We start from the raw sequence: 26,280 nt of genomic DNA on the forward strand, positions 1-26,280 counted from the left end.
ATTTTGTTTACTGTCCGTCATTTTTTGCAATGCTTACCTGGTCTATAACTTGGATGAAGTATAATTCTTTTGACATGTGTATGCCAGACGGCTCCTTGATTGTCTTTCGAACTACCACTAAATTAAGAGGCAAAATGTGTGAAACTGTAAAAGGAATAACTCAAAATATTGTAAACTATTCACTTATAGAATGTAAAAGTCTGTTTCAGAATTTATTCAGTGGGATACTTGAGTTTTATTTGTGTGTTTATTTTCTTGATCATTTGACCAAGATATAGCTACATACTAATTATAAAAATCAATGGCGTTATAATTTCATGCAGTTAGTTCCTTTTATGAATTTAAATAAAGACAGACCAAATATTGATGCAGAATAATATGAATTCAGAGTACACGTTCGCATTTCTGAGCATGTTCCTGAGAAACTGAGGCTGCGAGGGACCAGGGTTCTCAACAGTACAATAGCTCTTCATTTACTCGACACCCGGCACACCATTGACATTTCTCATGCTTTCAAAATCATTAGCAAACAAAGAAGTACAACTGCTCTCCGGTTCGCTGAAGCGATCGCGATAAAAAAAATTCAAACCGGATCTATGTACTCAAAAAGAGACAGTGATAAACTTATTACTACCCCGGTAATGCATTTTTTTGATATTAGTTTTATTATGGTTAATATTTAGTTTTTATTATATTCCTCTTCCCTTACCCAATTCACAAACCACCTTTTCTCTCACACATTTCCGCTCATTTGTCTCTCTTAATTGTATGAACTCTTCAAATTCTATTCAATTATTACGTAACTCATCCTATTTGTTTTTGATTCCATGAATCCTTCATTACCTCTAAAATTATCACACATTTGATCTTATCTGTCTCTGAACTCCATTCAACTATTACGCCACCCACCCTTTATGCTTCCTTCATCCTAATACGTAATAACCTCTGACCTTTCCTTGGACATCTATATATATATAGTTATCATTGATAACCTTTTGTTATTCCAATCCTTTACATTCAATTATGTCAATTGTTCCATACTATTTATTACCCCAATGCTAAAACTCTAATACATATTTGGTTGTAAGCAGCTGATGAGAAACAACGAAATATAATGAATTCATATTATTCTGCATCAATATTTGTTCTGGCGTTATAATTATTTAACTTATCTCTTTTTACTACTTATTTCTTCAACAAATATACATTGATTTCTAAAGAAAAAAAACTAACCTTTTTTTAAATATAAATATATATATGGGTAAACTTCTATTAGGCAAATAAACTCCATGTTTGTCATATAGTCAGAAAAAAGTGAGATATACGGAAAAAAAACGGTTCATTTTATATGTAAGAAAAAAGACAAATTGAATTAAATTGAATACATAATATTAATTTATTCAAGAATTTCATACAATTTTCACTATTGATAAATTTAAATAACGTAAGAATAATACATGATCGTAGCAGAATAATATGAATTCAGTTATGTGGTTGGAGAATAAATATTGTTAGAATGAGGGTTTATGGAAATTGCAGTAATTTAATGATTGAATTCATGAGTCGATTTAAGTTAGACCACCATTGAAAAAACTGTAAGCACTGGACAGCTGTCTCATCATAGTATCGGACTCCTCAGCAGTAGGCATTCATGATCTCACACGTTGGATTCGAGCCCAGAACCTTCGGTCTCGTACGCGAACGCTTAACATATAGATTGCTGACTTCAACCAGTCCACGACCGTCCACCATTGTCTTCAGTGAGTAACTGCCTTACAGCAGACGCGGTTTGACTCCACTGGTTTTCCAGGCTGGTCTAGTCTAAATCGACTCATTGATTCAACCATTAATTAATTAGGTTGGCTAGATATATGAGAGAGATAATTGTTCACTTTCTATTCCTCTTTGGATTCATATACTTATCAAACCAAACGATCGTATAATTCGAGTGATTTAGTTGAAAAAAGATAATAATTATCTGCGCTCACCTCTGGATCTTTTAGTAACCTTTTTCATTATTATTATTACTGACATGTCATGAATACATAAACATTCACCTAATTTTATGATTTCTTAATATATTCTTGAAAATATGTATGCCTGAACATCTGAGCAAAGTGTTCCTATCATCTAGATATTTCAAAAATTTATCGGTTTATGGTTGTTTTAATACATCATTATGTCTATTAATCTCATAAACTATTCAGCTACGTTTCTAAAAGGTGTAGAATCTTTCGTTGTACAAGTTACAAATTGGCTCAATAAAAGATATCGTGGTTGCTGGCAATATGCAGCTAAAATGAGGTACATTATTTAGTTGTCAATTGACTAGACTGTTAACTTCTAAATGGTGATCACTCAGCATTTATCATGAGGATCGACTGAGAATTAAGAAACGGAAACTTGTTGAGATAGTTTGTTCTGAGAATCCTATATTTTACCAAAAGTATAATATTGAATAAAGCTGAAAAGAAGATTTTATGGGTGAAGAATAAATGACTTTTTAATTTCGTACATAAAAATGTCTTCTGCCAAACTTTTTAACTGTTTTGTAATTACCATATTATTTCATTTCCCATTTCATCTATATTTATTCTGATTATTAATCGTACAATTTTATTTCAGCTAATAGAATATATCACCGTATAATTTTATGGCTCTAATTTAAAACGATGCAATTTACTTTTGATTTGACTGTTCTTTTGAATTATCAGTTTTGATGTATTGTGGTGTGTGCTACTGATATTGACAGATATAAGTAGTATTATTATCAATCGAAAGTGAAATATTTGGAGGCAGATGATAAAGAAGATAGAAGACAATAGAGCGAGAACAGAGAATGAGTGGTGTTGAAACCAGAGAACATCAAAGTTTCAGATAGTTGATTAGCATTTGGCAAATATAGTAGTCAATGTATGGTTCTCAGATTTTACTTAGACGTTCTGTAGTTTTGTATTCAAATACATTCAATTGTTCCCACTTTTGTTCTCGTTCATCACAGAATAACTGCAGGAACTGAGGAGAATTTGTTGTAAAGTATAGTGGGAAATTTTTTAATATAAATTAATCCCTGATGAGGAAAATTTCAAAAATTATGCTAATGAAAATATGTGATACAGATTTCTTCCTATTGGGACTTGAATAATTAGTAACACAGTTTAAGGTACACAGAAGCTTATCATACATCTAACTATAGGGCAGTAATTGCTTAGATACGATATCATACTACTTAGGATGACAAACGGTTAAAACACCAAAAGCATAAAAATATATGATGAGAATATTGCTCCTTAGTTACATGTTAATTAAGTTCAACTTTGAAATGAATTTACAATTACAATGAATAATTTTTATTAGTCAATCCTCCCTTACCGCCCATCAAAAACAGAAAAGGATCGAATAAATTAGTATACATATTTGCATTGTTCTAGAAACAAGGATAACTGTTTGAAATAATTACGTAAATAAAACATGAAAACCAGCCTTACAAATACTTTAAATCTCTCACTACACTTCTAGATATGTATATATACACTGTATTTTAAACACTACAGTTTATAATAAAATTCAATAGGCATGCAATAACGTCATTTCAGTAGGTCATTTTCTTTAAAATGATAAATTTAACTAACCTGGAGAAAATATCAATTAGCCTTTTGATTAAAGTAGCTACAACAGTTTGACGTCCGTTTGCACCTGGTTTTAATACATGTCCTCTATATCCATGTTCTTCACCTAACTATAAATAGAATATGTTATATTATTCAATTATATTCTTTAAATCTATATAAGTTAACGTATAAAAATTTCAGATGGTTCACAGATTTTATCTTTGACTCTCTTGAACCTATTTTCATTCCTATGACAAATTTATTGTTAGAATCTCAGTTTTCCACGACAGCTATTCTGATCTGTACAAAATTAAATAAATTTTAATTACGTAATTTCGGGATATTTTCAAATAAATATCATGGAAACAGTAAATGAGGTATACCATGATACCTAACTTTCGTGGTCAAATGAATCTGAATGTATATAGAAAAAGCAAACTATCCTATTGACACCTCAAGATTAGCTTGTGAACGCCATTTTTGTGAGATTTCTTTGCAAGGGAATCTTCAGAAAAATTTCTAACAAATGGAAAACACCATAAAATTGTATAATTTTTTTAAATAGACTAGAAATGATTGTAAGCACACCTGAAAGAAAGTTGATTAGCTATAAAGCGGTTTTGAAGATTGTGAATTCATTATAACCGGTAATCATATCAGATCACTACACATCTTCAACTAAAAAATAAATGATGCTTATATTATTTGGTTCTTACCTTAGCTACTCCATTTATATATATTATCTGTTGCTTAATTATGTGTAACAAGTAAACGATTGCTTAGTTCATTCATGAAAAGAAACAATTATTAAAGAACTGTCATCTAATTTTTTATTTCAATTCAATATATACGATAAAGGATTAAATCAGAGAGGAACTATTATAACGGTTCCGTTTTTCTTGTTTACACGAATGGGACGTTAATTTACCTTAGACGAATATCTACACTAGATTCTCTCCTAGTGTCTACTCTACAGGTCTTTAACACAACTCAGATCAAGAACAGGTGATTAACCTGACTAAAACTTAAATATATTTCCACACCAAAACCCGACACAACCCGACAACAATGAACAATCAATCAATAATAATAAATAATAAGGATAAGGGAATATATAACTCATCTGACACCTGTCAGACTATCTACATGCCTGACTAAGCGGACAACCAATCATTATCGTTCTCGTCCGCACATCAGAAACCAAGACGTAAAGGGATGTGAGAATCATGTACAAGTTATTATGATTGTGGTTAACAAAATTATGCGATTGATATTAATTGTCAAAGAAATGCAACAGTGAAGCAATAATAACATTTATGATAATAACACTACTAACGGCAATAATAATTTCGGAGGGCATGAGAAACCGTACGTAGTTGGATGTCTGAATTGATAAGGTGTTAAATATTTAGCCTAATAATCTTAAAATAATAAGATTAGTTATTATAACCGTAAATTTGAAATGGTGAATGAACCAAAGGCAACAAAGAAAGTGCTATCAAGATTTTTAAAAATGAGGTCAAGTAAACCAAACCGAGGAAACCAAGTAGGGTAATTGAAGCAGTTAATCGACCATCATGTCAGTGGCAAGTGAACCACAAGTTCTCTTTGTAAACATAATGTGAGGAGCCAAATAGCCTGTGTTTCTACGTCAAAAAAATTTATAACTTTGGTAGGCTTTAGATTCATAACTTATAATTTAAGAATCTCATTTTGCGTAACGTATGCCGAAGGGTAACGACCTCATTTTCAGATAGATTAGGCATCAAATCGAACTATGAATTTTGCATTTTAAACATATCTTCAATTGGAAAAATGTCAACCAAGTGTTCAGATGAACTAAATTCCTCTTACACTCCAAATATCCGCCTAATAAATAAACTAATGACATCATAAACTTAAGTATTTAATTACCATTGATTGCCCGAATCTGATGATAATGGATATCAATAAAAGTAACTTACTTCAATCACGTTACTTCCAGCTTGAACATGCCAGTTGTTGGGATCCAGAAGGCTAAAATGTATATAGTGAGTTTCAGTTGAAGAGGATAAATTCAAGCTATCAATCTTACCTGATTTTAAATGTCTAGATAGAATTTCTAAATCTAAATAACAATTTAATATATTAAGGTTTGTGTAGCTCTGATTCAAGCACACTTTACAATACTGTGAAACCTTTGAATGCGAAGGTCAAGTGGACATCTGTCACATTGTAGTCGGATAATTCCCATTAGTGTCTCTACCTACGCAACTGACAATTAATCTTCGGCCCTTTAGCCCTCGTGGATAAGGTGTTACCATTATTCCTGTCCGTTAACATTCATTCAACACTAGAGGTTTGTACGAATTGTTTGATATGATTATCGTATCGGCAAATTTTCTGTTAACCAGATTAATCAAAAATGTTTTTAATTAATAAATAAAAGCAAAGTGAATTCGGGGAAGAAAATTTTTATTTCTACGAAATCATTTTCTTAAGTTACACATTCGTATTCTCATGTCGATTTGCATCCATAAATTTAGTTACTCCTGTAGGGTAGGTTACATTAGCCTCAGAAATCGGTCATTTTCCAAACTCATCTCAGAACATTAACGGGCGTGACTTTCGAAAAGAGAACGCAAAACAGTCACCATTTCAGTGCAGAAGCACCCAATCAACTCTGGACACTTCACTCCAAGGGAGTCTTCCTCCAAAATAATGTACACAAACAAAGGAAGCCAAATTAAAAACTCATGCACTACTGAGGCGCTTGCAACTCTGCATGTGAAAACGATACGTCCAACCTTTCATCCTTCCTTGTACCTCATTCCCTTCTGCATTATGTTTTTTGTCGAAATTATTGTTTTGTGATTTTAAACCGTAATCAGTTATCATTATCCTTTAATAATTTTTTTCCATAATTGTTGTTCAGTTATTATTATGACCTTTATGTTTTTCGTTTTTCCCCATATCTACCAAGAGGACAAATATCTTTCATAATTCTGACCCTTAAATTACTTTTATCTTCTTATTCTTCTTTAAGCCATTGATATTCATAGTCGCGAATCACTTTGTAATGCAACATTTTTCATCTTTCTATAGACATACATACAACTACAAACGTGTATGTACAGCTTAAGTTAGTGATTTCATTGCAAAGAAAAAATTTCTTTGTTGAATTCTCTTTATTTAATTCAATGATACAGTGGGTTGTTTTAATCGTTTTAAGTTATCTCTAATTTCGAAAAAGTGCTTCAAATATATTATCATATTTTTCCCACAATCTACATCAATGTAACTAATGAAATGTTCGAAATCTACAATAGCCTTTCCCTTTTCTTTTCATATGTCATTTGAATTTTTATAGAAATGAAACTTGTTGAAATCAGACATACTGGATTACTCCTAGAGTAAAGGCCTTCTCTATTCGTTACATAAAAGTATACAATTCGAATAAAATAGTTTATCATAAAATTGTTTTCAAACTTATGATTACTGAGATTTTCTCCATGATCCAGCCCAAAAACAATGAGCAGCAGTAAGTAACCAACGATCTCGTATAAATGTTGATCCACAATATGTGACTTGTTTGTATACAGGATTTGTGCCTTTTATAGATACAGCCCATGGATACTCTAATTTTTCTGCTTTTTGACCATTAATTACACGTTTTTGTACTTGTAATGGACTAAATAGATTCTGAACTAAAAGTTCAATATATAGAATTTAAAGTATTCACTGGAATATTTAGTAATTTCTATTAAAAAAATGTGATTATCACATATAACATCATGTATACCTATCTCGTCTTAACCACCTATTTCATCAAATATTCCCTAAAGTAATATAACAAATAATGATTTTTCAAGGTCTGGATTTAAAAAGATTTGGAATTATTAATGATTAGCTAACTTACGAGTTCTCTTTGTTCCACTTAGGTTCAGATTCCATAACAAATGTATGAAATTCTTTTTACATACATTAGTTTATTAACTGAACTAGACTTATACGTTGATATACATTTATAATGGGTATATATATGCATATATATATGTATGCCTAGCTAATCTTGTGTAGTGTTCCTTCCAGTTTTTATGTCATTTTCAAGCTAAACGTCATCTCACCCTCCTTAGTTTATTACGTTAGAGCATATCCCATTGTGGTGTGGGTTGCTGGTATCCACGGTGACGGTCGGGCATTGAATGTATTTCATAGAAGATCGATGATGAGAGATCGGGAACGGCACGCAATCGGTACAAAAACGCATGAACAATTATAATCGGAGACTATGGACGGATACTTGCTGAAGAAACAGTCAAATTCAGACAATTGATTGTTATTTTGCAAATTAACTGTTTACTGTATGGTTCTCATATGTTAATGTGATATTCTGTAATGTTGTTGTTGTTGTCGATTGTCCCCACCTGTGTTCCTGTTCACTACACCATCATAAGACTTGTTGATTTCTTTGATTATATTACTGTAAATATAGTCCCCTTAGCTTAGGTCTTACTCTGCGTTTATCAGTTTATTCACATATAGCCATGCACATGTATCAAAGTGACTACAGAAACAAATAAAATTAATACTCAACGAAAGCAGATAATAAACATCAATCTTCTTGTATTACTAAACACATGATTGAAACAGGTTATAAAATTGAATTAAACTTAGCCTTTATGGTTTTGTGCATAAGTTGTCTAGGTCGTATGCTGAGGTTTATTGAAGCCTTTTTCATTCGAAAATTGAGACTACTGTTATATATTCAAAAACTGTTTGTTCTCACCCCAATACTACTTAAGTAATGTAGTTTTATCATCCACAGTGATGAGTTTCACGTTGTTTTGGATATTATTTCCTTTTCTATAATCCTGTTTACACTTGTCTTATTTCAATTTGACTACTTAATTATCTGCCTTGAATAAGTGGCTTACATGAATTTATAAAATGTCATAAATTCAAGTTCCTATTCATTGGGATATCACAAATATCTTATTATTATACAATTAACAGTCCATACAATGCTCAATATATTTGTAATTATCAAGTCAAACTTCGATATAGAAACTTCATGATCTTTGTTTTCTCTTGCATTTCATCTACTTAGTTCACCTTTGATTTTTCCTATATAAATGCTCTTAACACGTATGTGTATAATTGAATGGTTCAAAATGTATTGTGTAAATGCATCTAATAGCTCTGATTGTCTTCACTTCTTATAACATTATCAAAATTCATAAAGTTTAGAGCACCCAAGAAATTTTCAGGGATGAAATCATGAGTCAGATGAAGCTAGACCACCATGGAAAACCTGGAAGCACTGGACGGCCGTTTCGTCCTATTATGGGACTCTTCAGCAGTGTGCATCCACGATTCCGCCTCGCGAGATTCGAACCCAGGACCTACCAGTCTCGCACCAGAGCACTTAACCGATAAACCACTGAGCCGGCATCCAACGGTGTTATTGTCTAACCTCAACCGATCCACGAAGTTTGAGCAACCGTTCACCAATTGTCTTCAGTGAGTTGATATCTCACAACAGACGTGGTTGAACTACACTGGTCACCGCTTCCCACTAGAACTCCAGAAAACATCTCTTAAAACCTTATTAAAATAACATCTCAATCTACGCCATCACAAGTCTTTAAGTGTCTCTCACTGATGTTATATAAAACAATAGAATTTGAAACGATTTATGCCAGAAATTTTCAATATTTCCCATAAAGAATATTAATATATTACTGATAACTTACCTAAAATTAATTCACATGTAAATATAATATAAATAGGAAAAATCCTCATTTTCATCATTAATGATTATTGTTGGTCAAAGTAATAAAAATGAAATAATTCTACATCAACTGAATTAAATAAAGATAAGCAGTAATGAAAAAAATTAAAGTCAATTTAGTGTAAATCATATTCTGTGCAACAGGACATACACCACTAAATATTCTTTTTTCGATTTTATGAAATGAAAGTTAGAACAAGACTAGAATGGATGGTGTTAACAAACAATGTGGTTTAAGGTAAATTTATCATGTATATTTCGAAAAACGAGGGTTTTTTTTGGATTTCTAAACTAAACATAAACAAATAAACAATTCTCAAGAACCCCCCCCAAAAAAAAGTAAGTGGTAACCAATTCCTTTATGTAATTAACCACATTTATTACAAGGTTAAACGTACAAATACTAAAAGTGTATGTCTATATACTTGTGAATGTTGTTTACAATATATTTTTTTAACATTCAAAACATCAAAAACCAGTCTGTAAACAACTGAAATTTAATTTATCACTAAAATTACTGAGAAAGTAACAATCATGGTGAAAATTCATACCCTTTTTTTGAGAGAAAGAAAGAACATCTTTAATTTATAGATGGCTAAAATTAGATAATTGTTTCTACACGTATTCGGAAATAATCTGGATATAGAGAATTTTAAATGTTTCATTTGAGAACAGATTTCTAAATGTTTTTGTTAGAGCGTTTTTGTTATGATTCCAAGTGATTGAGAATGTCTATAGTATTCGATAGCTTATTTTTAAGGAATAAACAGAAAGGTTTGTGTTAGGTTATCCTATAGCAATTTAGTGCTTGTTGTTTTTCAATGAAAAGACTTTAATGTTGATTCGAACAGCATGTAATTGACCAATAAGTATCCATTTGAGAAGCTATTCGATGATTTCTAAGCTGGGTTCCTGGTGAATTCAATTCCTTTTTTAAATGAAATAGATATTCTTTTGAAAAGTATTTGAAATAAGTTTCTAATATCAAGAGAATCAAGTGTATACAGAAATATCTAGATGAAAATAATGTTAACTGGAGTTTTTATCTATGTGTTATCAAACGTATGTCATAAAAGAAAAATGTATTCATTGAAGGCCATAGGAGTTGCAAAGCAGGCAATTCGTAGGTCAGTTTAGTAAACTTCATTACTTGTTTGTTACATAAGTATTCTCATCAACTATATGAATGTAGTCTTTTGTAGATAAAGACACGTTTTCCAGCAGCAGAATGTACGTTGTTCTATCAAACTGCACAATAAATTCTGTCTTCATACCTCAAAAATTAGTCTGAAGATGTTAGTTTTGTGTCTCGTTTGAATAAATTGGCCTGACATCACAATTTATCCTTACTTCATGTTAAACCTTTTGGTTATCAAATGACAGGTTAGTATAAAGTTCAATAAATTAATTAACTCTTCTTAAACGTAATTGTTTGCTTGAGAATTTAAGCAAAACTAAAGTTCTATTGAAGTCGAGAATAAAGTTAGATGTTGTTTATACATTATGTAAACCTCACGATACCTAACAAAAGGTTCTAATTGATTATTTGGGAGCTATTTTAATGAAATAATTGCAAGATCAGCTGATGACGGTTACCTATGTAAGTAAAAATTTCATGTTTTTTGTTACCTGTCATCTTAGTAGATGATTATTAGTGACCAATTGAATGAAATGTATTTCGAAAACTAATATATATATTCCAGCAAGACGTCTAATGTTTCGCTTAAGCATAGGGAGAGTTAAACACATGCTAAGTGGTTTTGTTGTGAATTCTGGGAAAAGTCCAATTTAAACACTGTGCTGAAAATGTTCTAAGTCCTGAGATTTATTACGGCACCTACACAAATAAAATTCATTCCAAACCTGTTTTCAGGAAACCTCTCATTAAATGTCGTTATGATCTCAACACGTCTTTTTATTGAATGGAAAGGAACTCTATGTCAAAGTGGATATCTCAAAGAACAGTGTTTTCTTGAACAATTCTTAGCCGCTGCAATTTCCAGCTTTTAGGTTCTAAAATCTACAGTCTGAGAACGAGCATATATATACATATATATATATATATTTACTTATTTATTTCTAAGGTATATTTTTAAGTTCTGTCACAAACACTGAAATCTACATAATATCGAAACAGAAACCTTATAGATATCTGTTTAATGATCAAAATATGAAACGGTGTGGAGAGATTATCTGACTATCTCAACTCATCCGCATCACTGATAACAAGTCTAGTGTGAGTGAAACAGCCGGTGAAGCTGACAGGATGTCAACCAATGACATCTGCCCACATCGTAGATGATGAGCAGGGTTTTTTGAGGGGCAGTTCAACTGGTCTACTGCTCCAGCAACATTGATCAGATTGTACTACGCTCCATGGGCGTAGGCGACTAAGCCACCTAACGAAACAGAAGTCCGTAAAGAACTCCGACTACCAAAGCTCTGCAAATCACCACTCTCAGATGATTTACTTTCGGCCATTTTTTTAAAGATGGTGACAGCTTTCTTGTTAGGAAAGCGGCTGAGTTGTTTACGAAGGTCTGGAAATTAAAGACCATCCCAATGTTGTATAATAAGTCGATGGTTGTCCTTATCTTTAAAAAGTGTTCACATCATTTATGCAACAGCTATCGGAGGATAAGTCTACTTCCGATTACGTCCAGACTATCGGCTTCCGTCATGTTTCGCGTGTTGTTCAAAACCCGAAAAAGATTAGCTCGCGAGGAGCAGGCTGAATTTCGTTCTGGTCGAGGATGTATTGATCATGTCTTCACCCTCTGTCAAATGTTAGAACACTATTACTTATCACGGGCTAACAATCGTGATGATTCTTGACATCAGGGCCACCTTCGATTCGTTGGACAGGATTGCTCTCTAGGATGATTTAATGAAGAAGGGTGTGCCTGAGAAGTTTATTAACATCTTAAAGACCCTATATACAAACACCTCAGGTATAGTGATGACATTCAATCACCTTTATCGATTGTCCCATCCAAGCTGTCGGGTTAGACAGGGTTGTCCAGTCTCATCAGTCCTCTTCACCTTTGCTATCGTTGACTTTCTGGAAACAGCTCTTATTGATTGTTGGCGTGAATCTCTTGCCTGAAGAAAGACTTTGCGACCTTGAGTATGCAGACGGTATTGCTTTGCTGCGCGATAATCCCCATGTCATGCAATCCGCACTTAATCAATTGGCAATTAATGTCTATATGTATGTTATGTGCTTTACACCTTCGAAGTGCAAAGTATTTTTACATGACTAGCAGGACCCTGATCCTGCACTCACACCAAGTGGTGAGCAAATAGTAGTTGAGAAGTTCGTGTATCTGTGTAACTGCATAAGTGTTGGTGGTGGCGTGAGTGATGAGATCGATTCATGTATAGTGAAAGTCAGAGCGGTTTATGCTAATCTGGGTCATCTTTGGCGCCTTCGTGATTTTAGTCTGGCTGTAAAAGATCGGATCTACAACACGTCGGTTAAAGCAGTTTTGCTCTATTATTGTGAAACCTGATCTCTCCGAGTTGAGGTTGTTAAATAACTCTTTGTGTTTGATCATCGTTTTCACAGAAGGATTGCTGACATCCAGTGGCAACACCATATTAGTAATGCTGAGCTTCGGCATCGTGTGTCCGGGTGCAGAGACGATAATCCAATTGGTGTCACCATCTTGAAACACCAACTTCGGTTGATTGCACATGTCTTATGAATTTCGTCCAACGTCGTGGATTATTGCCGACTCTGGGACAAGTTGGACGAGCAGAAGAGATGGTAGTGTATGAAACGGTGTCGTGGTATGAAAGAAAGTTGTACAGGACAGACTTCTGTTGGTCATTCACGACTCCCTGGTTAAGGACCTAGAGATAGTACAACACAATAGCTTGAGACGTAATCTGGTGACTGTAACTTTCACTCTTTTCATAAAAGTGAACGTGACTTTCTTAAATGAAAGGAATCTTTACGGTTGTTATTTTTCCTAACTGAACTGCTTCTTTCATTATTATTATTATTTCACTCTCATACAAAAATCTCTGTTCCTTCAAAACCTTTTTGTTATTGTGTGGTGTATATGTAGTTGGTGTACCATTGTACCAATGTTTACTTGTTCAAATAAATAAATAAATAAATAAAATGACCTTTCGAAACCTTCACTTTTTTCTAACGTCTGGCTTTTAGAAAAGACAACCAAGTTTTGTGTCCCACTGATTCCTATATTATTTCGCACCAAATGTCACTGAATAATCTCAAAATGTCCACAAGTATATAATATTTGAACTACGTGAAACAAATTGTCAATAGAGGAAAGCAAAGGAGCGTAAGTCAGTAATTCCAAACCGCGATCATAAATTTTCTGGATAAGATATAACTGGACATTAATTGAATATTGACATTTAATTATTTAGATCTGAATTTCCATACAGTGTAACTAGTAACTCCGTTCGATTACAAACTGAAGAAATTTCTAAATGAGCTAAACGGTTGATGTTTCGTATTCGGTTTATGTACATTACACCTGAACTATAAACGTAAGTTGAGTAGCGGTTTATCATTGAGATACCTCAACGAAATGGTGATTTTTAGATAAGTAAGTCACAAGAACGTCCAGTATTAGGAATTCCTAGGATTATGTGAATAAGATGACGAAAGTAAATTTCAGAAGCCGTTCGCTATACCAATATGACGTTTAAAGAGGAGATTTTTCAGATTTCAAAGATCGTATTTGTGGTCCATGTACGCTTTCAAAAGACTATTCAAATAATGAAAACTTTCTGGATTAGCAACAAATAAGTATAATCTGGTTAAGGACGTATCATTACTTGGATAAATGATCTGTTCTACATATGATTTATTTCCTTTTATTACATTAGTGCAGTTTCTGGAGTCCCTTCATTCAGAAACTACTCAGCGCAGTATTAAAAATGCTTCCAAACTAATAAGCAGTTCAAATGCTAAAAATAAAACTATGTTTTCACTCGGTATCAAGTTTTATGCACATCGTAGAATGACCTCACTAGTATGAATTTGATGTCACTTAGGTTGCGAAACGCGATCATATCGTAATTTACTTATGACAGTTTTAACGACTAATTAATGGGCGAGAAGTCAATGAAAGTTAAGATGCATGTTAATTTACTGATTACTATGTATCATGGAAGCTCATTAAGTTTTTTAAGTGCAATAGGTTCCTAGATTATTTACTTATTTTTTGATTACGATCTTTTACAGAAGTTCCTTTGTTTTTTATCAAGGTTCAAACTTAGCGTATGTTACGAGAAGACCTCACTTCAACGGTAAAATAGTAAAAACAGAACCCTGGACTTGACTAACAAGAATTTTATCTTAGGTGAACGGATAAGCCTTTAAGTGTGATTTTTCCATACAAGAATACATCTACTTAATTTTTCTATTCAGTGGTATAATTATAAACCATAAAAATATTATCTCTGTGAATTTAGCCTAAATTAAGTATTGACTTATGAGGAATAGATCGTTTGATGTTTTCATTTTGTTGATTATGTCGTTCAGAAGAACAATGAAAACTTCTTAACGAAACCATCCCAGTCGAAGAACGAATCTCCAAAAACATCATCCACCCGAGCTGAAGATCCTCTCCACCATCCCAGAATATAGGCTTACTTATAGGTTTGGTGGCTGCCGTTGAAGTTTGGAAACTTATGAAAACATGCTAGATTATAAAGAGAAGTTAGTATCCACCGATTAAGGGTTGAGGACATAACCCGTCAATTTCTTAGAAGTTTACATAATCTTTACAGATCGTTTGAAATGTCCTCATCCTTTTTCTAGCCTCTGGAAAGCTTGTCGATGGATTCTTCAGGGGTACTAACTGTTTACTTTTGTTCACTCTCAGGAATAATAGATATTAGATTTAGATTATTTGTACTCCATTACATTTGTGGTCAGTCTTGTAGTTGGTTAATTTAGCTGCTTAGCATGTCGAATGAAGTTTGATTCTCACTATATGTTTGAAACCATATGGATTTTGTAATAGGGAAGCATTTGATTACTTTTATGAATTTAATATCGATCCTCCGCATTTGTACTGCCAACTGATGATTGCCTATATATATCTGGGTTATTGTTGCACCGCCTTCGATAAACGGATATTGGAAAAAAATGGAACAATTGGGTATGAAACTGATGAGATTTGAAATAACATGAATATGTGTTAGGGACTTTATTAGATAAGTTAGTTTGATTTGAAATTAGGAATTAGTTATTAAATTCAAATGTTAAATGGGTTAAGTGTTCCTGTTTTTGAAGTGATTTATTTGGCTTGAAATTCAACAAATGTTTTTTACACAGCTTAACATTGAACTGCAGTCCTTTCATCAAAGTATTTCACTACATAGTACTATTGGAATATTATTAGATGTTAATCGGTTATCTTTGAATCCAGTTCACTAGCATTATTACGAACTTAATGATTTTCTTGATTTTATTAATCAACAATTTATCCATTTAACCCGTCCTAATTTATCGAACCATATTTTGTTGAATAACAAAGACCATTTTGTTCAAACTCAAGGTACTTTATTTTAGCATTCAGTATAATAAACATTTCGAATTGTGACCCACAACAAAAATATTATAACATTAGTATTATATAAATAAATACGTGTATCCAGTAAAAGTTACTACGAATCACTACAAGCCAACATTCAAAGTACTAGTGTGAATATAGAATAACATATGAATGTCCAAAAACTTGGTAAAATAAAAAATACCAATGATAACAATAACGGAAGTTGAAAAAATTATCTCATATCGCTTATGAATGAATAACCGATTGATATTCATCAACAGAACTGATCTATAATAAATGGGTAACTACTGGGACATTTTCATTCAACCACTGAATAATGACGTCAGAAAAGTCTTCAGTCCATTTCATTTTTTTTCTGGTTTTCTGAAGTAATTTTTCAATCTTCTTTTGAAGTTCAGGGTCTATTTGATCGCTATCTTCTGTTACAAGGATCTGTTAAGATAAAAAAGGTCATTTTATGTACATTTCATGTGGAGTCAGTACAGCTTAATTTTGAAATGATAAATAGTGGTAGTTAAGCAGTTATATAGAAAAATAATGAGTGTTTGGTTTATTTCGAAACATTATCACAGATACTTCGGAAATTTCATTTAAATTCTGCACATATTCCTTCATACTTTAGAATCACTAAAGTGTGTTTGCAGATTAAAATTCTAGTTGTAATATGGAAAGGATTCTTTAAGGTATTTTCTCCATAGATTGGAAAAAGTAATTGAAAACAACATCCTATGTGTTTCCAGAGAATATTTGTGGCCATATTTCATGACTGACTGTTTAAATACAGGGTATATGAAAAATGAGAGGTCGAATAATTTTTGAGTTAGGTCTGTTAAGTTATGAAACGTGTGGTATCAGTTTATATGTTAAGCCCATATACTTTATTCTAGTTACTGGCCAAGCCAATTCACCTATACATTGAGTCATATTTTGATCATGTTAGTTATTCGCTTATTAACCTTGACTATATTTTTATATGAGCATATGTGTGTACCCTTCGTATCCTATTCATCATATATCTGTCAATCATTTTTGTCTGATTATAAATATGGAGTAATGCTTGCTCATAGCGCGTTGGCTTCCCAGCCATCTCCAATATGCATTGTTTTTGCTTCGCTCTCGAGTTGGCTTCCCAGCCATCTCCACTATACATCATCTCTGCTTCGCTCGCTTACACTTGCTCATGTGCCCACAGCTTTCTGGTCTGCATCATTCATCAATAAAAAATGTAGTTGCCGCTTCCTTTTGCCTTCTGATTTTATACACCGTTAAGATTGGTATAATAACGGTTATCGAAGTGAACTATTATTGAAGCACGGCACTACATAACTGGTTAGCCCGACATGCGAACACGCAACAGAATTGGATGCCTCGCCGAGCGAACACGGACCAGAATTGACAACCTCGACGTACGAACTCACAACATAATTGGTAATTCCTACCTGTGAACACGCAACAAACTTACACCTGATAATCGTATGATTGACGATCAATGTTGAAATGAAGCAAGAAACGAGTACTGAACAATTGAAATGTATCATTCTCAATCTACGATGTACGTAGAAGAATTACCACTAACACGGAGCTGAATAATAAGAAGGTTCTTGTTATCTGGTTCTTAGTACTGATCGAATTTTCAGCAACATACTACAGTGTAGTTACTGGTCTGAGTAGCTCCACATCGTGTTGATTTTCACTTAGTGTCAGAGTTCACATTATTTAGCGATGATATCTTGGACTGCAGATTGCAGAAATACATAGTTGACGAATTCTATCTAACACGAAAGTTAGATTTAAGGCATCTTACAAACCACATTCAATAACTCAACATTATTGTTTTCCTTTTATTCAGTTGAACTTCGTTGAAAATGTTTATGAATAATGGAGTGTGTGCTTCCAAACATCAGATTTGTCTAAATGATCACATTTGGAAAATTAAATTGCAGAATAATAGTATGTGACAATGTGGGACGAAACGAAGTAATATGTGTAAACTCATGGGAAAAAAAATAAGCCCTCTACTAACCTTTTCATGATTCGTTCCATCATACACTAAGTAACGATATTCAATTAGTGTGTTTAGTATGGCTTTCGTGAAGTCTCTGTGAAGGAAAATTAAAAAGCAAAATGCGAAATGCCTTTGGTTAGTTTTCATCAGAGATTGGTATCTATATAGGAATAACTGAATACTGGGTAGTGCTAACTAGACAATCATAATGTTCAATCAAAATATTTTCGTTCTGAAATGAATGGGTGACTTAAGTAAACCATCGAGACGAGATTAGTAGAAATTGTGGGGGATTTGATTCAGAAATGAACAATCGATAGAATCATTTTCCAATATATATATATATATATATCTGGCAGCTGCTGGCCATAATAGTTACATACAACGGACTGGGTGTATTTCATTTGGATGGCAGCAATAATAGTAGTCGACGAAAATGCTTGTCACTTGTTTCAATTCAGATGAAACATTTCTCACACAAATGTTTCAATATTGATATATAAGTTAAAGATTACCTTCATGAATTAACGATGACTTCGAACATCCTGTTTCTGTAATTGGACACGTCAGCACATTTGTTTACATTATAATAGTCGATGTGAGTAAATGATTGGCAGTGGAATGAGTTACTTAGTGTAATTTATTAGTCCTTCTACTAATTGTTTATTGATATTTCAACCGACTTGAAATTACATTGGTTGAAACATTTAGAGGAGATAAATTACTATGTTTATCAAAAGGTTGAAATTTTCAATAGGATTTTTCACATGTGAAAGCATGGATGAAAAAAATCTACAAAATCTCCTAAATTATTGACTGACAAACTCACTTCTGTTCAACAAAATTATCTATATCACTCAGGTAGTCCCATAAAAGTCGGTTACCGACTGGAGATTGCGCAAAATAGTAAAGCGTGTCCCAAAACTCCTTGTTCTCTTTTACCCAATTTAAGTGCCTGATGAAAACATGAAAGAAATGTATGGCTAAGTAAGTGTTTTGTGCTAATTTGTTCTTACAAACATTTGCATTTGTAGAATAAAATGATATGAGGGTCAGGAATAAAGAATGATTGATAAAATTTTTGGCTAAGATGATTGGTATTCATGGTAATTCCTTCTCTTTTCCTTAGTGAATTCTATCCCGTCAAAGATGTTGTTGATATAACTGTACGTATTTCTAAGCTCGTCCTTTTTGATGACGACGAATTTGTCGTACACATAACGAAACTACATTCTCGGTCTGATTACTGGTAAAATTGAAACTTTCAGTCTTTGCATTACTGCTTTCCAATAAGTCTTGATATTTGTAATCCCACTGATGTTGATTACGTTTATCAGTGAGTTCTTTTGTTGAATAGAAAAAATGTTGTTCAATATAAGTCGTTGGGCTCTAGTTGACTTTCAAGTTTCGTGTACTCTGAAATTTGTTGATAATTGTGAGGTAACTGTTGATTAACATGTGAAAACTCCACTGGTCTCAAGAAATCTTCATGGAGTTAAATTTGAGACAGTTATGATATGGAAGTGAATCGACTAAAGTGAACAATGTAAACCATTAAGTTTTGAATCAGTTGTTCAAATTTATCGAGTTTAATCGAGACTTGATGGTACTTAATAGACTCGGTCCAAAAATGTGAGTAATCTAGTTTTAAGTAGTTCCAACCATAAATTAAAAACCTGTTCTATATCCCATTATATCTAAGGATGAGTTGGTGTAAACTCATATTGGAAACTTTCATTAGTCTTGATAGTGTTTGGTTGTTCAATCACTGTTGAATGAGTACAAACATATTTCTTTCCAATTATTCAAATATAGTCATCGCCACACATAATTCCAGACAATTTTATGCAAATGTAGTGAAATCTTCGATTACAACAGACAGACTTGGATTTTGTGCGCATATTTATCAATTGATAGGAATAGGGATTTCAAACATTTAGTCGGGTTAACGTTATCACTAACAGGTGTGACAGAATAAAATTGAGGGTCACATTTTAACTTACTTTTTCATAATCCCTACATCACGAGAACACGCCAACGCCAGCACTTTCTTTTCATTCTCTTCCTCGTTCACAGAATCATTTAACATCAGCTGACTTCTTAAAAATTTCCATTCTTTTTGACCACCAAAACGAATAGCTGTACAATAAGTAATGAGTCTCATATCAGGTCGTATTCTTTGAAATAAAATAGAGGTGAAAGAAGAAGTTACTTTCATTCTATTGAATTCAAATTATTTCTAGAGATTTATGAATGGGAAGTGAATACCAAGCTTTGTTAACATTTATTTAGAATAGAATACGTTTGCTATGAGTTATTCTTTTGCTTACAGAATTCATGAGTTTTCTTGGCAAGACATCGTCAAAACGATTTCCATTCGTATCACTATAGCGTTACGTTCATTCGTATATTGCGCTTACATATATATATATATATATATATCGTAATAGGGCTCTTTGCATTTTCAGCTTATGCACATGACGCAAGCACTTATACTCATTTTCAAATGTAACACGTAAATTAAAGTGCATTGTTCAGAATGGTGTATAACTGTCCAATCTGGAGTTATTTCAAAGATTTCCCTCAAATGATTATCTTTTATTCATACAATCATTAGATGATATTCTATAAACATTTTTCAACCTGTAATTATTCACGAGAGTTAGTTCCGACGGATTGAGAAATCCAGGTAGCACAAATCATCTATTTACAATATACATCATTTTCACAGTTGTTTCACTGTGCTTACCGATTTTTTTGGTCTTCAGATTTAGGAAATAGTAACATTGACCAACTATTCAGGCATTCGTTTTTGATCATAGCAAAAACAAATTGATTACATAATCTGAGTTTTAAACGTTTGTTCAAATAAAACTAATGTCAACATAAAAGCGTATTATACGGTAGTTTATTTTATCATATAAAGTTCATGAGTTGTACGACTAACGGGTTTGTTTTGGGCTCCGACATCCATTGTTTGAAGAGTTCCGTAGTTTTGTTCACACAAAGATGATGTTCAGCTATACAAGCGAGCTTGATCACGGCATAGTAAGAACGCCTAAAAACGAGTAAATAGTGTAAAGATAGCTAAGTTATAACTTAATAAATATAAAGATCTGTATACGTAATCCTTTTACGCCGATACGTTTATTATTAGTGCAGTAGTCAGATAGTTGATAGAGACAAAATATCATGGAGATCCCTGAAGATGCTCAATGAGAATAATAGATCAGCTTTTCCTATGAATTTGAAAATTTCTGCGATTTTGTAGCTGAAACAAAATGTATTCACTTTAAAATGATTCTACATGTTGGATTATCCTGAAACCTGTTTTGTTATCCCTTTATGAAGAATTGAATATCACTAAACTCACCGGTTGACATAGCATTGACGATCTGGTGATTTTTGTATTTTTTGATGAAAAACTTTTTCATCTCATTTTAACGGCAAGCTGTTATCGTTTACGTTATCCTACTACTTTAATATATTCACATGTTTAAACACATATGAGGATTTTCACCAGCCCAAATGATAGGTTAACATTATTCATTGAAATAATCAAATGGAAAATAATTTTCCCTCTGTGAATCCTTTCAGCAATAATAATCAATAGTATAATTAGAAATTTGTGTCTATCGATAAGAAACCAATCATTGAAGTCGATGAAAAGTTAATGAATTTTTCTACTTTCTTTGAATGACACACATAGTCATTCTCTGGACAAAGAAATTATGTACACGTAACTTTTAGCAATTTTCTCTTTTGTCACGATAATTCACAACTTCAATCTACATAACGGAACAAATTAATTCCCGTTTTTACGGGATCACGAAAAAACGTGATAGTGCATTTCTTCTTAATGTCTACTGACAAACGTTAGTATCATATGGCACTCATAGATTTAATGTGGTTTTTGTTTCTTAAGTTACAGGTTTCTTACAAGACAATGGAACCGATTGAGTTTCCATAAGAATAAAATTGAAATGAAAGAGTTGTAACCTTTGACATCCCATCAGAACCGACTATACTAGATGGATTTCAGCTAACCATACTACAAAAATTCACCACACACAGTCAATTACCAAGTTTACTCAGGCAACAAAAGTGCGTTTGTAATTACAGGAGCACGCAATTTGAAGAACAACTTTCCCACCACTTATCCTTAAATCCCTATATTCGTACCGTCCAAGTTTATTTATAGAGTTCAGACATTCAAACCCCCGGTCAATGAATGTCACTCCTCTCAGAAAGAGTTCGTTTCATCTGTTGTTCTACTATTTTCTGCTTAAGTTAGCATTTGTATTAACAATGCTGGTAATTTCATCATTTTATGGTGAATGTCTTCCATATGGATTGTTACGAAACAAAAGGCTTCTGAGAAAGTTTTGAGTGATTGATTGATATGACAGAGTGAAGACATAGGAATGGAAATATCATTACTCACATCTTTAGAGGATGTTGAACTTCACTAACAAATGACCAATTCACTGATCGAATTTGATTATCAAGGAGGGTTCGCAAATATGCTTGATAAACGTCATAATTCTCATTCAAAACAAACATGCTGTTAATGTATCGAAACGCTCGGCTGCTTGTTATCCATACAATAAACTGATTTTCACGGTCCAAATACTTTGTCGCGTTCAGGAAAAGAGTATACGGTACGATATGATGACTAACAAGGAGGCCGAAGAAAAATAAAATAGACAGTTGTGAGTTAACCACAAATTGAAAATAATAGGCTCAAAAAGACTTGGATGAGTAATTTGTTCACAGCTGAGTCTATAGAAATTCGCTATTTCACATCCAAAATTTATGTACACAAGAATCATGTTTAGTCCTTTATTCTCTCAAGGTCTAAGCACCCCTTCGAATGTTACAAATCATCACTGCCAATTACTACCTTCTTCTTCTCCTCCTTGATTACGTAGACAGGTATCTTTGACATTTATTCTATAGATTATACCTCTTATAACTTCAGAATCCATTACGTAACCTGATAACGTTTTTTATATTACATAAAACCAATTTGTTTCCATTGACTTCCACTTGAATAATTTTGATTATCTATGATAACTATGTAAAACCCCTCCATTTTACCGTAGAATACTACATGTAAAAATTACCTATAAATACCATTGTACAGCTTCCGAAAATGATATTGTCAGAAGGAAAATTTTCTTCGCTGAAACGTCTTCATTCTTTTCGAATTATTAGTTACGATATTTATTTGTAGAACCTTAAGGGAATTTATTGAAAAGGGTATTCTTCGTTTATATGTCTATGTAATTACTCCGTCCCGACAAGTTATATGTTTCAATCGGTATTAAACGAGTAACTAATCGACATTTTTCTATTAATGTGGTGTTGACAAATGTTTTCAACAATTTAGCGTATAGTGTACGATAACCCTTTTTGATGATATTGATATATCATTTTATTATCTGAAGGTTTATATAGATATTTTGGAGGTTGAATGTATGAACTTGGTTTTCAATACATATATTAGTTAATATAAACGTCTCGTAAACTCCAATTTGAATTATTTCAGTATTTATAACGTCTATGTATACGTCGACTTCAGTTCAACTCATTGCATATATCTCTAATCCAGCTTACTGTTCGTTTTCCTAATTATTTTGCTCATTTTGCAAACTGTTGTACTAGTTTGTATTCCTATAAGAACTGGTTTCAGATCATGGGTGGATTTCACTAAGAATATTCAGGTTCTAAAACGTATTTCTATTACATTCAAATGATATGAGTTGTCGAATACTAAGTATTTTTACATTTCGACTATTTTTCATCAATTTTTCATATTATCAACTGGTATTTCGAATCAAAGTTATTAATTAGCCTGACATTTTGTAACAGAATAAATAGCATCCCAAAAAGAAATCGGTTTCTTTCTACTTCACACTTACTTTGCAAGGCTGAATAAATCATTCAAGATTTGTGTGCGTGAGTAAACTGGAATAGCCTAGGCGTTAAAAATTAAATAAAAATTGAAATGGCTTGTAAAAATAGAATCGCAATGTAAAAAACAATCTATAAAATGAATGTGATTTCAAATAAATCACATGTTAATTTGAGATACTAAGTGAAAGGCTAAAATTATGGATTAACACCTTAAAACAAAATTCGTTTTATTGTGATGTTAAATCGTCGTCTGTGGTAGTCTTATCTCATTCACTTAAGGTACACATCGAAGTATATCTTTAGTTATATCATTCATTTATATTGCCAGCTCTAATAAACCGATTCGAGGACTGATATAAGGTCGACTAATTATTTGACAACCATATGCGTGTTTTTATTCTTACTAATTACTTTGTACTTATTCATGTCACTAAAAGTTTTATTCGTACACAACTTTCATATATGTCTGACTGTTCGCATATTTGCCGATCTTACCTTACTAAATAATTTCCAAACATTCCACACATCAATCAACACCCCATAAAATGTCGTCCACCCGCTACTCAACGTAAAACATGCATGATATAGTAATTCATTCTTCTTCTTAAATGGTTTAATCTGTTGTAAAATGGCATGAAATATAATATTCCCTCTCAGCTCGTATTTATACCACTCATCTTCTACATAATTGGTAATCACTCGAGACCTCAGCAACAACCTCCAAGTCTTGCAAGATCTACTTCAAGAAAGTAAACTACTAAAGAGCAAAGCTAGAAAAGGATTAAAGATGTAATAAATCCAACGGGTTAGGTGCTCATTTACAATAATCATCATCACAAGCAATGGATGTCTATCTGGCATATGGGTAGAGCACTTTTGAGAACACTCGAAAAGACCAGTCCCATTAAACCAACCGGACATCGAAGCATCAGGGCCGGACAAAGTACCAGTTAAAACACTGAATTCAGGCATTGAAGTAACTGAGAAAATACTCTGTGTTCTACTTACAAAGATTTCAACACAGTGTTGTTGAAACGAATATAAGTTTCAGTAGACTCCCAACTTCAAGATAAATAGGCTGGATTTCATAAGGATCGTTCGTGTGCAGAATAAAGCTCGACACAACAGATGAAAGTTAAACAATCAACTGAACTAGTCGCTAAACATTATACGTGATAACAAAAAGAGTAACTGACATGGCTTCAGATAACCACCTGGTTGTGGCTCAGATGAAACTGAAGCTGAGAAAGAAATTAAGAACTGGGAAAGCAGCAATAAAATATGCAATACAGTCTTTCGAGATGGTGGAGAAGATTTGTAGCTCAGGTGGGTGATTTTGACGTTGGTTTGTTCTCTGAGCTGGATGGTTTGGTAGTGGAGCTTTCATCGTCCTTCTGAACGACATCATCAGCACAAACTTCGGGTAGAAGTGAAGTGTTTGAATTTCTCCACATGTGATTCACAGCTTGTCCTCTGCAACTCGATGTTGATTGGTTCTTATTGACCTTAAATCTGTCATTGTTTATTTCTTTGTTTTGGTTGTATCTCCTATTGGTTTGATTTTTGTTCCCATGCTCCTGCATAATTTTCTTGATTGGTTGATAGATTGGATTGATTTCAATATGTTTGTTTATTGCTGATTGACCTGAGTGCCAAGCTTCTAAAAATTCTCTGGTATTTTTGGAATTGCCTCTGTCCAAAATCTGCACATTTTCCCAGTCGAATGTATGTCCGTAGTTGTCCACGTGTATTGATATAGGTGAAGAAATGTGGCGTTTGACTGCTAATTGGTGTTCATGTAGGCGAAGATTCAGGGGCGTCCGCTTTGTCCAATATAGTGTTTGTTGCAGTTGGTACAATTTATCTTGTAGATGATGTTTGTTTTGTCCTCTTTTGCTATTTCATCTTTTGGTTTGCATAAGATTGAGTGGAGGGACTTTGTTGGTTTGTGGGCTACACCTATTCCGAAGGTTTTCAGCAGCCTTGTTGTCGTTTCCGATATGCCCTTTATGTATGGTAGGGTGATCCTTTTGTTGATTTTTATACTTGATTTCGTTTCTGATGGTGTGTGTGACTGGTATTTTTTGATGAAATTGATTGGATAGCCATTCTTTTGAAGAATGGTTTTCAAGTGTTTTTCTTCATTTTTTCGTGCTGTGATTGTATTGCAGTGTGTTCTCGCCCTCTTGAACAAAGTTTGTACACAGTTGATTTTGTGAGTTCTTGGGTTGTTGCTATTGTAGTTGAGAATTTGATCGGTGTGGGTCGGCTTCCTGTGCACTTGAGTCTCTAGTTTTCCTGTGTCAGTTCTGGTGATTAATACATCTAAGAATGGTAACTTGTTGTCCGACTCATGTTCCATTGTGAACTTGATGTTGTTGAAGACGTTGTTGATCTACTTGTAGATGT

At 33.1% G+C, this 26,280-nt stretch overlaps 1 protein-coding gene across 1 annotated transcript in view; it reads right to left on the reverse strand.

Moving 5' to 3' along the window:
* Smp_174530 (aminopeptidase PILS (M01 family)) overlaps nt 1-26,280 on the reverse strand; it is a gene marked incomplete at both ends in the record, with an annotated part of 44,843 nt that overhangs the window by 3,659 nt on the left and 14,904 nt on the right. The window contains 9 exons of the mRNA XM_018794539.1: nt 38-117; nt 3,633-3,739; nt 5,576-5,627; nt 7,090-7,292; nt 16,236-16,379; nt 17,971-18,046; nt 18,782-18,907; nt 19,956-20,129; nt 23,877-23,932. Of these exons, the coding sequence (XP_018648942.1) occupies nt 38-117; nt 3,633-3,739; nt 5,576-5,627; nt 7,090-7,292; nt 16,236-16,379; nt 17,971-18,046; nt 18,782-18,907; nt 19,956-20,129; nt 23,877-23,932 (1,018 nt within the window). The remainder of the gene's footprint in view (nt 1-37; nt 118-3,632; nt 3,740-5,575; nt 5,628-7,089; nt 7,293-16,235; nt 16,380-17,970; nt 18,047-18,781; nt 18,908-19,955; nt 20,130-23,876; nt 23,933-26,280) is intronic.

This window comes from Schistosoma mansoni, chromosome 1 (genome assembly GCF_000237925.1).
Source record: "Schistosoma mansoni strain Puerto Rico chromosome 1, complete genome".
Lineage (NCBI taxonomy): Eukaryota > Metazoa > Platyhelminthes > Trematoda > Strigeidida > Schistosomatidae > Schistosoma > Schistosoma mansoni.